The 14358-nt window shown below is 44.7% G+C and overlaps 2 protein-coding genes across 2 annotated transcripts; both read right to left on the minus strand.

The window, feature by feature from the left end:
• Nucleotides 1-1518: 1518 nt before the first annotated feature.
• LOC115318385 (juvenile hormone acid O-methyltransferase-like) lies at nt 1519-11767 on the minus strand. The gene is made up of 3 exons (XM_040214893.2): nt 11261-11767; nt 4145-4310; nt 1519-1691 (listed from the first exon to the last, which is right to left on the minus strand). The coding sequence occupies exons 1-3, from the start codon at nt 11765-11767 to the stop codon at nt 1519-1521; spliced, it is 846 nt and encodes a 281-aa protein (XP_040070827.2).
• Nucleotides 11768-12827: 1060 nt separating this feature from the next.
• Nucleotides 12828-13477, minus strand: LOC115318374. Its single transcript, XM_029978078.4, has one exon. The coding sequence runs from the start codon at nt 13341-13343 to the stop codon at nt 12867-12869; it is 477 nt and encodes a 158-aa protein (XP_029833938.1). The 5' UTR covers nt 13344-13477; the 3' UTR covers nt 12828-12866.
• Nucleotides 13478-14358: the final 881 nt, after the last annotated feature.

The raw sequence follows: 14358 nt of genomic DNA on the forward strand, positions 1-14358 counted from the left end.
AAAAATACCTTTATTTAAACTATATTTGAAGTTCCCTTTATGCATTCTGAAATATCTAAATACAAAATTATTAGGCACAAAATACCTGTCTCATAGATTTTTTAAAATATTTATTTATTTTATGCAAAATATTCTCCAACGTTATTAAAAATGCAGCGATCAAAAATATGTGCAGAATACTCTTAGAATACCTGGAAATCGTAAATACTGTTGTGTTATACTCTAAGCTTCTTTTCACTGCAATACTTTGGTAGTCTGACTTAAACAACCGAAGTACTGAAAAGCTCGCCTATCAGAAGTTCACTTCAAGCAGATGTGGAGTACACTGAAGTGCCTAAATACAACAATTGATTAGTTTGTCAATTGAGTTGTGCTGCATTGCACTGATAAATCAGCAAAGTTTATGTTATTGTTTTTTTTTTTTTTTAAATCAAGAACAGACTTGATGAGTGTGTTGCACACCAACCACAAACGGGGTTTGGGAACTACAACCACAACACTTGCTGATGCTGGAAAGCTTCAGCAAGTTCTGTGAGCAGGTATGTTTGGCGTGCACTTGTGTTAGCACAGTGTTAGTTCACTGAATGAGTATACTCACCGTTGTACGTAATGGGAGTAGTGACTTTAATATAGTGACGTTAATGACCGTAAAAAATAATCAACTAGTAAAGAAAAGCAAAATAACTATTTTAAAATGAAGAAACTAGCTTGACTCGCTTCATCTTGGGTGGTGTTATACAGAGAAGCCATAGCATTTCTCCTAGGAGCCGTTTTCGTGGATATTGTTTTTGGCGACTGCAACCAATTATTATTAGTTGTATTAATGCTTTTAGTAAGAGATATCGCCCACAAACTTCAAAACACTGTTTCCCCTTTGACAGACCCCTCAGGAGAAGATCGAATACTTGGAACCTTAATAAGTGCACTGCTGGACACCGGCGAAATGATTACCTTAAATATGTAGACTATATAAGGCTCTAGAACAATTAAAGGGATTGTGATTCAGGTGTTCAGTGCGTCATCGTGTTTGTGCTCGTTTCTAATATGTATTTGTGGATGTCTTTAGTAGTGCCTTCAAATACCGCACGGACACATTTACTAAGAAATCCCCTGATAATATGTAGCTCGTTTTTAGCGCACAAATTGCATTTTGAGGGGGAAGGAATTATATTTTTGGTATATCTAAAATCTCTTCCGATTATTATTTATAATATATTTTGAATACCTTGCGCACTTATTTCAAATCGGGCCAAAATAATACAGAATGAATACAAAATGAATATTCATATTCAATATATTTCAAAGTTCGTTTCAAGTACGGCCTCTTTTGCTAAGGGACAGCGTATTTCTGAAAAGCAACTTTTCATTTTATTCTCATTTTGGCAATGTCAGTTTGGCGCAGTATTTTGTGTAGTTACACGTGATTGTGCCTGAATGTAATCAGTGAATGACCGGGTCATACTGCCATTGTCCGCGTTGTCACCGCGATCGTAGTTGGTGATCCGACGACAGCTGTGATCATAAAGTAGATTTTTTTTGGGCGTGAACAAAGAATAGATCTAAGGGATAACTTGAACCCTCGGGCGTCCTAGTGCAGCCGTCAAGGAGCTTCGCCGACAGCTCTTCCCTCATATGATCCTTGTCCTCTTCAGTGGTGCCAGTCTTCACGGTGACGAGGGGAACAAGCAGGCCTGCGCAGGAAAAATTAGAAACCATTCAGAATGTCGGGGTCACAATAAAAGGCTCCGTAAAATTTTCAAAGTTTAAGGGTTACGACTCTTCTTTTAGCGCAGCCCACGTTTTTTTATTTAGCAGCCTTGTAGGAAAATATATATATCGTAGATTTTGTGGTTACCGGATAATACTAGAAAGAAAAACGAATGTATTTAAGCATCTGCAAAAAAGCGATGCTCGTGTACTGTAAAATAGCTCCTGTCTTTCGTATTTTTGTGAATACGTCCCGTCTATTTCGGGTTTTTTCTCCATTATATTGTTTAGCGACTTCGCTCTTTCGGTCAACGCTCGGTCAATGCAGCTTATGTTGAACAGAAGCGTGCATGCATCTGGCGATGTAGGTTGAATTTCGCTGAGCCATACCCGTTGAAACCACCACGGTCCACGTCCTAGCAAATGTAATGTCTGAGACGGTCATCGTGTTTGTTTGTTTTTATTTTCAGCTCGTAAATTTTATCGTGTACTTCACTGAAATATACTGTGTAACATATATTGTTTTGATTGTTGTGTCCTACCCCTAGAGGCACAAGCTTATAGGAAAGCGCCCACTGACGTAACACCCGATTAAATTCTGAAAGAGATTGCGTACAGGGTTCCGATATTTTAATAGGAGTTTTCGTAGATCGTTTTGGCCTTTCCGCAACGCTATCCACTACCCGCTACGAGACCCGCTAACAGAGGCATAGCGGAGACTCAAAAAAGTGTTTTTGTAGACCGTCCTCTGCGGGATACGGTACTGCGATAATGACAACGCCGGTAGCGGTCGTAAAAAGCACTATATAAAACATTAGACGCATACTATTACTGTAACCACGTGTTTATTTTATCAGAGTGTCTCTTTTTGAACATACCATATGGTTAAATTACGATTATGAATGTTAATCTTTTTCTGGATAAATTTTTCGTAGCACGTCTTGCCAGCTTGCGGTAATCGTGCTTTGCTTAAAGCCAGATTCAGTTCGGCCAAGACAATCCTCTCTTTGTTATCTCGCGCTCATCTATGTTCGTGGACGCGTTCCCCGCCGATTCGCGAAGATGCAGCGGCTCACCTTTCTTGATGACCAACTTTTCTTGTCCAGTTTAAGTTGGAGGCAAATAGAGGATGTGTATTTGATGTATTTGGAACCGCCAAAGCGGTGTTATGTTATTTCAGTGATGTGCGTCACTGGTATGGTGTACTTTTGGAATGTGTATACTATGAACGAGGAAAAACCATTGTTTGCTGTTTTAAGGCGCTAACGACTGTTAATCAGGAAAGAATTTTGTCTTTAGTCTTTAGACTTTCTTTATTTGGCTCTGGAGAGCCGCGGCACCGCGGAAAGGCACCAGCTCGTACCATGGAGGCCCGCGGTGCCGCGTCTAGTGAACATGATAATGTCATGAGTATATACATGCATAATGACGAGAACATCGAGTGTTGGTATTGAGTAGGATGGCAGTCCGATTCGCAGAATTCTAGTATTTGTGGAGGCGGGTTGGGCGGGTGAGAAGCGAGCTGGGGGACCTAGCACGCCGCTCGATCGGTGCATGAAGAAGCCTTCGGAACATTATGGCGCTGGTGCTCGCTGGGTTACACTGCGGTCGAAGCATCAGGCTCCAAGGAGGTAGCCCAGTCAAGGTAGAAGCTGCCGCTTCCGAGGCACCAAAGCTCAAATTGAGGCACCGCCGTCGCTCGGTGTGTCATCCTCTCAACCTTGTCGTCGTTGTGTTCTTGATATATCCGCATATATATATATATGTATAAACAAAATAAGATAGATAAAAAGACACACAATCGAACGGCCAGTGTATTTCGAGATCCGCTATTTCGGAAGGCGCCTCCACAACCACGTCCGCAACTCCGCAAGGTCTGCGCTAGATTGGCGCATGCGCAGTAGTTGCGGAGGCGTAGGGGTTAACGTAGCAGAGGCGTAGCAGAGACGCCAGAATGATCTACAAAAACTCCCTATTATCGAGAGAACGCCGACGTTCCGCTAGATCAGGAGCGTCTTCTTGCGGCATGAAGCGGCAAAAACAGCGAGAAAAATGGCGGGCGCAGAAGGCACACGCCGATGCGAGCGTCGTCTGCAATTGTGTTCCCCCAAAACACATTTGAAGCACCACGAGGACAACGTTGGGGTAGGTTTGTGCCTTCTGCTTACGCGCTTATTTTGATAGATTTCGCCGCTTCACACCGCGATAAGGCGTCGATTCAGAGACCGGTGGGCGTTCGCCCAATACTAATTCAATATATATAGGCTGTAGATATAACAAATTTGACATGTATTACGTTGACTAGGGTTCAAGTAGAAAAAACACTCACGGGAAGTGCTACCGCGCGCGCGCTAAGAAGGTTCGGTCGAATAGGTCTAGTGCTCTTTGCGTAACCATCAATTGGTGGATAGCAAAAGCGCTCTGAATCATTCGTTACCGAGCAGAAGTTCGTCGTTGCTGAAGTCACTCTGTGTTGGATACACCTCGCAGGAGAGAGTCGTCATTCCTGCGTTGGCCACAATCCTTCTTACAACCTTTTCAAGACCGTCTAGACTTGAAGACAGCTCGTCATGCCAGGTGTCGGCAAACGTAAGTCTTGGATCCTGTTGGTAAAGAGATTTCAACAAATATGGCAATAAAGTTCCAAAAGCTATACTAATATGGTAATACAAACGGGAATATATGACACATTCTAAACCGAAAGAAACAGAAAAAAAAACCGATGAGTGTGGAGTGTTTGACACCTACAAGGGGGGGGGGGGGGGTGGAAGAAAAAAAAAAGAGAAAGATGAAAGAGAAGAGAAGAAAAAGAAAAGAGAAGAAAAAGAAAGGGAAGAAGAGAAAGCAGAATATATTTTTTCAGTGCCTATTGCGGATTCCGCACTGAATCATCATTTTAATCATACAGAATTATCAACATATATGTCGATTGTATGAATGCCACCTGACTACGCCATTCTATTTTTCATCTCAAGATAATATTATCTTTATGAAGCATACATCAAATTTAATTCGAAATAAAACCACCATCCAATCCCGCTGCTCAGAGGAATAGAATGGAATGTCAAATTTTCGTACAAATTACAGTTCGGAATTCGTTCATTATATAACCTTCCCAATTACCTCAATAAACAGTGGAAAGACAGCAATGATATTTCGTTTAGATCGTAAATCAATCTACCTGCTTCTTTGTCAAATATGTATTTTTTCATGAAAACCCTTTTGCTAGGATTTCTTTCCGACTGTATCTGCTAATCTGATTGTTTTCTGCATCTCCATTGCCCTCTGCCATGACCACGGCACGCAGACCTCGTCAAGCCAACAGTGATTGGCTCTTGGTGTTTTGCACGGGCACCTGCTTTTTCAGATGCAAAAAAGGAAAAAAAATATTAATTTGATTAAAAAAAATACTCGAGGGTTTAGCATGGTTCGGAAAATATACAGGAGTTTTATAGATGTCGCGCGATAAGCACACGACGTGATGCTTTAAGGCAGTGACAGCTGTGCTGATGCTTATTCGACGATATGACGCTGACGATAGATTGGCATTGTGCCGACAGTGTGGCATACGGTAATCTGATTCGAAATGACGCAGCGTTGGTCTACCGTACATACGTTTGCCGCGTTGGCCGCCGGCGGGAGCCAACGACGCTTGACAGAGTCGCACTCAGATCCCAGAGAACAAGCAAAAGGCCTCCTTCTCAATCTGAGCGTAACGCGACGCTGTCGGCGTTAAGGACCTTGAGGCGAGCGCCCCTGGACTGCGTTCATTATTTTCTCACTCTTAAAGCAATACTCTGACTACACTAAATGCGGAAGCGTTTGGCGGAGAGTATTATGGGGCACTGTGGGTCGTATTGAGCCCTGCAGCGCTTTCAACATATCATTTCTATGGGAGGCTTTTTGGTTGGCCTTTGGGATCTGAGCCTGGCTCTGTCTAGCATCGCTGGCCCACGCCGGGGACCAACGCGAGAACGTTGTTGATAAATAAATGATTTTAAGCTCGTGATGTGTGTTCCTGCCACATTTGGAGGGGAAACTTAATTAGTACATAGCTAACGTGACGTTCATTTTACGCCTAAACTTAGCGGAAAACTAAATTAATACTTGGGTTACGTGACGTAAATTTTTCCGCTACATTTAGCGGGGAACCTGGATTTTTCTCTAGATCACATGACGTCAGGTCGCGTGACATTAATTTTTCAGCCAAACTAATGGGGAAGTGAATTGGTACAAAGTGCACGTGGCGTCTATTTTTTCGCTAAACTTAGTGGAGCACCTGAATTTGTGTCTAAGTCCTGTGACGACAGTCACCTGACCTGAATTTTCCCCCAAATTTAAAGGGGAAACTAAATTAGTGTATACGTCATGTGACGTATATGTTTTCGCTAAATTTATCTGGGAAACTGAATTGGTGCTGAAAATAATCCCTGGAGAAGGGGAACAAGAGGGACAAGGGACAAACATAAATCTCCATACACAGCTAGGTGACTGGTGAGCGACCGAAAAAATCCGCCTGGTCCGGGTATCAAACCCGGTACCTCTCCATTACAAGTGGAGCGCTCTACCAACTGAGCTAACCAGGGGTTAGACGTCAGTAGAGCAAACGGGTTTTATCAGCTGCCACCAGTCTAACACCAAGAAGGGTGAAGCTTGCAATTTAATGTTGTAATTATAATGCAATTAAATGCATATGTCACCTGACTTAAATTCTTCCGTTAAATTTAGCGGGCACACTGATGGCGTTTACGCCCACGCCGTCAAGAAATTGGGGAAACGGCAAGATACAACTATCGATGTTAAAAGAGAATCATCAGTATCTCATCGAGATACGTGCCGTGAACATGGTACAAGGCATAGTGAATACTATGTTTGAAAATAGTAAATTCACTAAAAAATAGTTCGAAATCGCTGCTCCCGCCACGCTGATTCTCGAAACTTCCGTCGGCATTTCGTGCAGCGGTTATAAAGGGTGTTTCACAAATTTGATACTGCGAAAAATACGCATCGCACCAAAAAAAGGCTTGTGTCGTTTCAATCCTAGGCCAGGGGCCACATTTAGGAATATTGTTAACGGTCGGGATAACTAAGTTCTTAAGTATTTTCGCGTAAATATTTTGTAGATATTGCGTTCAAAAGCATTATTCCATTTAGAAACTTGCTAAGCACCATCGAAAAACACTAAATAAAATTAAGCGGAGTGAGACAGAAGGCACGCAATTCATTTTACAGTTTTCTGATAAACAGCACAAATTTCGTCCAGTTTTTAATTTTCGATTTGCTAACAGAGTGCTTCTCGGCATCGACGGTACCACTCCCCGTGGAGAAATAGTGCAACCAACATCTGCTTCGCTGTCCTCGCGCAAGGCAGCGAGGTAGGTTGCACTATTTCTCCATGGGGCGCGGTGCCGCCGGTGCCGAGAAGTGCCCCGATTGCAAACGTGAACTTAAAAACCCGTACAAGTGGTGTGGTTTTTCAAAATGTTGTAAAATGCATCGCGTGCCTTGTATCGCACACCATTTTTTTTAGTTTGTGTTTTACGATGATCCTCAGAAAGTTTTCAAATGAAACCATGTCCTTAAACTCAATATATATAAAAAATAAATTACACGAAAACAAAAAACAACTGATTTATCCCGAACTTTAATAATTTTTCTAAATAGGCTCCTGGCCAAAAAACACAACGAGACAACCGTCTTTTTTGTGTGCAGTGCGTAGTTTTCGCAATATCAAATGTGTATCCCTTTTGTGAAACACCCTGCTTAAAACAAAGCGTGTTGAAAGCAGCCTCTCAGCACTTTTGCGTGAGGTGAACATGCCCAAAACCCCTCACCTCTCTGGTCCAAGCAGATTAGGTCACTTATGGCCCATTCGTCTAGGCCCGCATCCACCGATGCAGTGCGGTTTGTAGTACAGGCAAGACTAGAGAGGAGAGGGGAGCCTCCTTCTTTCGCCAACAGCTTTCCGTGTCTATCTCTTCACCAGCCTTCCGTGTAGTAAAGTGGAAAGAGCTTACTGCTCTGTACGTGTACGGTGTGCCCCAGACGAATAGGCCAATAGCGTGTGTATAAATGACGTACACACGATGCGCGGTAAGCGACAGAGGAATTTCTTTGTTGCGCGTGCATTCTGTGCATGCAGGGGCGACGACACCGTGCGCTTACGGCCCGGGCACATGGTAAGACAGCTGCGGGTCAAGAACGGCGCGGCGGGCCGAGAACAGAACTGCAGCATGTGTGCGACCACAGGTACCCAAAGCCGGCGGCAGGAGCTTCCGAGAGCGTCAAAAGCGCGCACCCGCACCCTGGCCGCTTATTTCGAGAGACTAGGTGATAGGACGCATAGCAACGACGGCCGCACAGGATTGGCTGGTTGTAGAGAGCGAGAGCGTGACGTGACACCTAGCAACCGAGGTGGAGTGGGGGATATATGTAGGGCTTACTTGGGCAGCCGGTGGGGAGCCACGAAGCGGTGGCGTGTATGGGTGGGCCAAGCTGGGTTAATATTGTGCGATGAGCCACCCGCAGACTGGACTGTCGCCGCAAAGCGTCGTTAACGGGGGAGGGGGGCGAACACGCGTTCCAGTGATACACTCGGCGTCCCTCATTGTGCCGCGTCGAAATTGGCTAAGAGGGTCGTCGCCGGCGATCTTCGGTGGCTAGGTGTCACGCAACGGCGTCGAACCAGACAATTCAGCACGGTCTCCGCGTTGCTTTGCGTCCAATGGCTTAGACTCCCAATATGTGCACGCCATCGCCATCTCTCGCCCCTTGCAGAAGGTATTTTCTAGCCAGTTTTTGCAGCCAGTGGTGGCGTTGCGTCAAGTTTTAAGTAGCATCAAGTTATAAATAGCTAGAGGTACATTTCTCTTGCAACCTATCATGGCCAGTTCCTGTTGACCACGTCATCTCCGAATTTAATCGGTCCCTGGGACAACTAAAACGTCACCTCAGATTTGCACCATCAAACTTGAAACTTGCAGCGTCTAAAGCGCTCTTTCGACCAAAGCTAGAGTATGCTGCCGCCGTATGATACACATGCAAGAATGACGTTAGACATCAGCTGAAATTTGTTATAAATCGCGCATTCAGGTTTATCTTCTCCAGTTATTCAATCGAAATAAGTGTCACGGTTTTTAAAGAACGTGCAGAACTAGAAAGATATATGACATCGACGCAGGTTTCTTCACTATCACTGTTCCATAAGTTTTGTTGCTAAGGTAACTGCGGTGTGCTCTATTGAATACATATGTTTTGAAGCACAGCGTCTAAATAGCGGAAATTTTGCAGAAAATCCTTCCTGCTAAATTTATCGAAATTTTTTTTCTGATAAACTTAGCGGAGAATTAAATGTCCCGTGACCTCAACACCAATCGAGTTTTACTGCTAAACTTTGCGGGAACATTTTCGCTACCTTTCCAGCTAAATTTAGCTGAAAATTAAGCAAAACTTTCACGCTAGATGGAAGGGGACCAGGAGAGGACGAGAGGAGGAGGAGGAGACAAACCCTCCCCTCCCTACCGTCTCTTCCTCCTCAAGAGCTGCGCTCTAATTCGGCATTACAGAGAAATGTAAACCTTTTTGATTTTTTTTAAATTTTGTTCAATATACTTTTTTAAGTCTCCATGCAAGGGCCTTTACGTCATTTAGGACAATTAGGAACGGAGGCTTTTTTTTTCCACCTGTAAACACTTCACCTCAGCCGTTAAAACGTTCAACTTGAGCACATTCTTGTCGACAACGAATCTTGCCAGGGCACTTGGAATGACAAGAGGTTTGTCAAAGATAGTGTTTCCTGGAAATAAATCGAATTCGCTCCCCGACTTGTAGCAATCTGGTGCCGCTCCCGTGGCGTTATCTTCCGAGATTCGACGCCGTGGCGTAACACCTAGCAGCCGAAGATTGCCCGCTGCGACCTTCTTCGCCGATTTCGACGGCGAGTGTATCACTGGAACGCGTGTTCGTCTCTCCCCCCCCCCCCCCCCCCCCAACCCTCCCCCATTCACGACGCTCCGCGGCGACAGTCCAGTCTGCGCATCCCTTTCCTTCAAGAGTTTTCCCTTCAACAGTTTTCTATGAAAACTTTGGGACACCCGTCTGAATAAGTGTAATTATCTAACATCTTGTTTACAAATAAAAACACATTTTGACTTGACTTGATTTGTCGGGTGCAGGCACCACATTGGTATGTGCTGGAAACTGATGACATGATCACATAATATTCTTTGAGGCCCACATTTATGCAGCCACAGTGAAACTTCCGTCTACATCAGCCAGAACAAGCCATGAATCGCGGCTTCCCGACTATAATTGCGGAGCACGGTCCGCGAAATAGCTTCTGCTTCTTCGGCGCCATCTTGTCAAAGATGTCGCCGAATTGTTTTTCGTTTCAAATCAAATCAAATTAATCTTATTTACTGTAAAGATGGTACATAAGAGGGGAAGATTGGAAAAAAAAAAGTTTCTTTCTAGCATAGTGACGAAGGACCCAGCCCCCGCGTAGTTCATAACAGCACTTAAAATCGTACAAAGAAGAGGAAATAAGCAACACAGCGCCCCCAAAACTACTTTTTAAGTTACCAATCAAACAAGGTGGTAAAACGAAATAAAATCAGGCGGTGACGCAACAGTGGCTGAGTGACTGTGAAACGATTATCAGACCGTTTTCTAATCTCTGCTCAATCTGCGCGAATTGATGCTTTGTGCAGAATCTAACTATGCAAGAGTCTCTTTGTTACGTTTAGAGGCATAGGACCTGTAAGAATTCCGAAAGCGCCGAGCTCGCTCTTGTAGCTTTTGCTACGCTCGCACTTCAGCTGAAATACTGTATTCCTGACTCCAGCGAAACGGGCGACACCTAGCGGTAAAACACCAAACTGGCAAAACAGGTCGTGTTGTGATATCTGTTCATATTTTAAGGCTTCCACGTTTGCATGTTCACGGCAGTTGGCGCAATGGCTACGGAAGTTAAGCAAGAAAAGTATCGGTGTTTTTTTTTTTGTTTTTGTTTTTTTTCCACAGGAACGAAAGCGGCAAAAACGGCAGGGCTGCAGTGAAACCCGTGGCTGACATTAGTCTAACGACATGTGTGCGCCTTGTATTGCCTTTCATCTTTTGCAGGGCGAAGAGTGGTCCTGGTGACTTGAGCGTTGCTGCTGTATGAGCGTGTTGCCCTAAGTCTCTCTTAACGCAAACTACCGAATCGCGTAAACCAGACATTGTGGTTTTATGAACGTTCATTGGCGCGGTACAAGAGCACTATATTTATTCGCTTCTATGAAAAAGACTAAGCCTCTAAAAGCCCGCTGATGCAAACACAACTCGGCAGATTTTGCATGTATTCAACAAAAATAGGGCAAAACCATTTTGGCGCCAACGCTAGCCTGCTTAAATCCGAGCCCTGTGCGTTGAACTGGCACATGGCACGGCACGATCTGTTTTTCCATGCCATATTTTCGAGAGTGGCAAACCCTATGGGTGACTAAAGTTGAGTATAGCCAATCGCCTTTGTATATATAAAAAAAAGCTTTGGAATGTTAAGTGGTATACTCACACCAATAATGTTCTTCCAGCGTTCCATCTTGGACATTTCCACCCAGACGTTGTAGAGCACGAACTGTGCACAGAAGACGAGGAGGCATTCCCCATCATCCTTCAGCAGCGTGCCGATGTTGCGGAACACCGCCTTTTGGTCTCTGATCCAGTGCAGACAATAGAACGAGTAAATGCGGTCAAACTTGCCGTACTTGTTGAGAAACGCAGACACGTCCGAGGAACCCGCATCAAGGACGTCGTAGCAGATATCTCGATGTCCATAGTTTCTTTTCGCGTAGTTCATCATGGATGGGGATATGTCAACGCCTACAATCTTTCGGCACGGATGATTCCAGTGAAGCAATACGTCTCTCGTAAAGTCTCCAATGCCGCATCCGATGTCGAGGATCTGATGGCATACACTAGAATAACTTCTGAACTTCGTTCTTTTCAAAGCTTTGACATTGTTGGGCCTAACAGTGGCGCTAATACGCTCGTAATGTTCTGGGTCAAATCCGGCTGTCATTTTTAGCTTCAAGTTATAACTGCAGAGCGCAATGTCGCGCTTGGTACGACCTATGGGCTTTGTGTCAGTTTTATTGCAGCTCCCAGCGGGACGGTGAAGGGTCGACACCAACATATCTTTCATCCTTGCACAAGGTATCGCTATCGCCAGTTAAGGCTTTCGTATGTTGAGTTGGCGATTAGCCATCATATCTTCTTAAAGATAAACAGAGTGCATTTCATCAGGATAACCGGACTGTGCCGGACAATGCACTTTAAAACAAAAATTGGCCGATCTACAAAATTCTAATACAATTATTACCTGACTCAAGGCATGTTCCCACATACAACGCAGTGTTAACTCAATGTGGATGCAGTGTTGGCAACAACATTAATTCGGGACAAATTAATCACTGACTTTATGGCGTTTTACAACATGTCAAGATTAATATATCAGCAATAATAAAATTAAAATAAAGCAGGCCAGGGGCACTTTGGAGATTTTAATGTATGTAAACGAGGGGGATCCGGACATTTCGGAGTAGGACATTTCGGTGTAGGACGTTTCGGTGCGGACATTTCGGTGCACGGAAATTTCGGTGCACGGATATTTCGGTGTACGGACTTTTCGGTGTACGGTCGCTTCGGTGCACGGAAATTTCGGTGTAAATTTGAAGTTCGGGAAGTTGAACTTACTTGCAGTTATTCGGACATTTTATGTTCACGCATAAAATATAACAGTTGTATTCATTAAGACATAAAGCTTGTCCCAATTCAAACACGGTTGATTCTGCTCGTTATTAAGACATACATACCTTAAACAAGTTAAATTACTTTCCTCTTTCACACTACGAGGATATTTTCCTAGCTAGCAGGTGTATAGCTAAACACAAACTTATTCGCTTGTCTGACTTTCTTCCTGATGGAATGCTCTTTCTGGAAAGTAGCTTGAGATTATAGGCCTTCTGAATACTATAGAAACAGGTAAAGATACACATCATAGGTTAGTCGTGGGTTTCATTATCAAGCAAAAGTCCGAAGCCAAAGGCATTCAGAAGCAAAATAGTACACAAAATGTAATGTGGACCACTTTTATTTACAAAAGGCACATGGCCCGGGACCTAGAACGACACGTTGCGGGCAACTCCCCTAAGGAAGCGTCGCACATCACTAGCGTCGTATTGTCTAGCAAGTGTCTTTAACCGTTCTGCAGCCTTCGCGTATTTCGAGGCCTGCTTGAAGCGCTGGCCCATCTCGAGTCTTCCAAGCCGGTGAAGTTGCAGGGCGTCTTCTCGTTGTAGCACCTCCAAGAATCTCCAGAGAGTTGGGTGCGAGCACTGAACATGAGCTTGGAAGCTCCGGTGCCAGGCTTCCACTGAGTTCGTGGTCTTGGAGCCGCCCTGGAGAACGGTGTCGTGGTGGTTCCATAGCTTAATTGGAAACTGCGCATCTCTTCTGCCCCGTGCCGTTAGCCGCCCAATAAACACATCCTCGAAGTAGTCGACCACCGGGAGAAGTTCTGCGCGGATGCTGGACGCAAGCTCGGTGAATGCCCCCTCCACGTCGTCCTGGGGCACAATTGCAAGAGCTGGGATCATGCGAGCTTCCAGGTTTATGTCGGGGTCAAAAGCATACAGCTCCTGTAGTCCTTCCGACTGAAGTCTGCGGTAGACACATTGCGACAGGTGAAAAAAACACCCGCGCACGTCGGCGCTTGGGAAGACCGCCCTGAAAGCGTTGACAGCCGCCAGTTCGTAATCCACTGTGACGGTCCTTGGCTCGCAATCTCCCCCACACTCGGCGTTAAGGGTGTTCAGGGCTCGCGTGTACGTCCCACAGTCTTTCCGCGTTAGCAAAATGTATGCCGCAGGCAGGATGGAGCCGCCCACTTCGCAGTGTAGACTGTAAACCTGGTAAAACAACTCAGGCGCAACCTTGAACGTCCCGTCGGCGAACCACTTCTTAGATGTTCGGAGAACATCCACCATCTGCGGGCTGCAGAAGATAAGGAAACAGTCCTGGTCTTGCACACTGGAGTCATGCAACAGGAATCTGGACCCGTCAATCTTCGACGCGTACTGCGCAGGGATGACGACGTCTTCTAAGCGTGAAGGGAGAGGCATCGGCCGTTGCTCCATCGCCCGCGCCCTCCTGCATGCAAAAAAGTTGGAAATATTATTGCTGTCACGTTTCAACTATAGGGCGGTTACTCATTATTATTTTACTATATTTTCAATTTTAAAAATGTTTAGGCTAGCCCGATGATAAACTGGACATCTCCATAGCATATGAGGTGGCATATATTTTGCTAAGGTAGCAAAGATGTTAATTCGTAACATTCGTGTATAACACTTACCTTAATGTTCTCTTAACAGTGTCCTGAGGCGGTAAGTAACTGCAAGCTTCCGGTGTCATCTCGGCCACCAGGCGTCCGACGATGGCTTGATTGGGTTCCTCAGTCGTCCGTGCTCTTTCGTTCATTGATGAGTACGCCAACTTGGCCTCTTGCCCTATTGAAAATTCTCATTTGTATGAGAAATTTCTGTGTCCAATAAACACATATGAATCATTCAAGATATATAAGAACATATAAGAACCATATAAGAGCTATAT

Source organism: Ixodes scapularis, unplaced genomic scaffold, assembly GCF_016920785.2.
Source record: "Ixodes scapularis isolate PalLabHiFi unplaced genomic scaffold, ASM1692078v2 PGA_scaffold3__209_contigs__length_174095766, whole genome shotgun sequence".
NCBI classification, from domain to species: domain Eukaryota; kingdom Metazoa; phylum Arthropoda; class Arachnida; order Ixodida; family Ixodidae; genus Ixodes; species Ixodes scapularis.

Excerpts from the sequence above, each read along its gene's own strand:
- LOC115318385 (XM_040214893.2), bottom strand. The coding sequence starts at position 11,767 with ATGACAGCCGGATTTGACCCAGAACATTACGAGCGTATTAGCGCCACT. Across the intron at positions 4,311-11,260 it reads GCTGGAAGAACATTATTGGT|GATCCAAGACTTACGTTTGC; the intron begins GTGAGTATACCA and ends CTTTACCAACAG. Across the intron at positions 1,692-4,144 it reads CAACGACGAACTTCTGCTCG|GCCTGCTTGTTCCCCTCGTC; the intron begins GTAACGAATGAT and ends TTTCCTGCGCAG.
- LOC115318374 (XM_029978078.4), bottom strand. The coding sequence starts at position 13,343 with ATGATCCCAGCTCTTGCAATTGTGCCCCAGGACGACGTGGAGGGGGCA.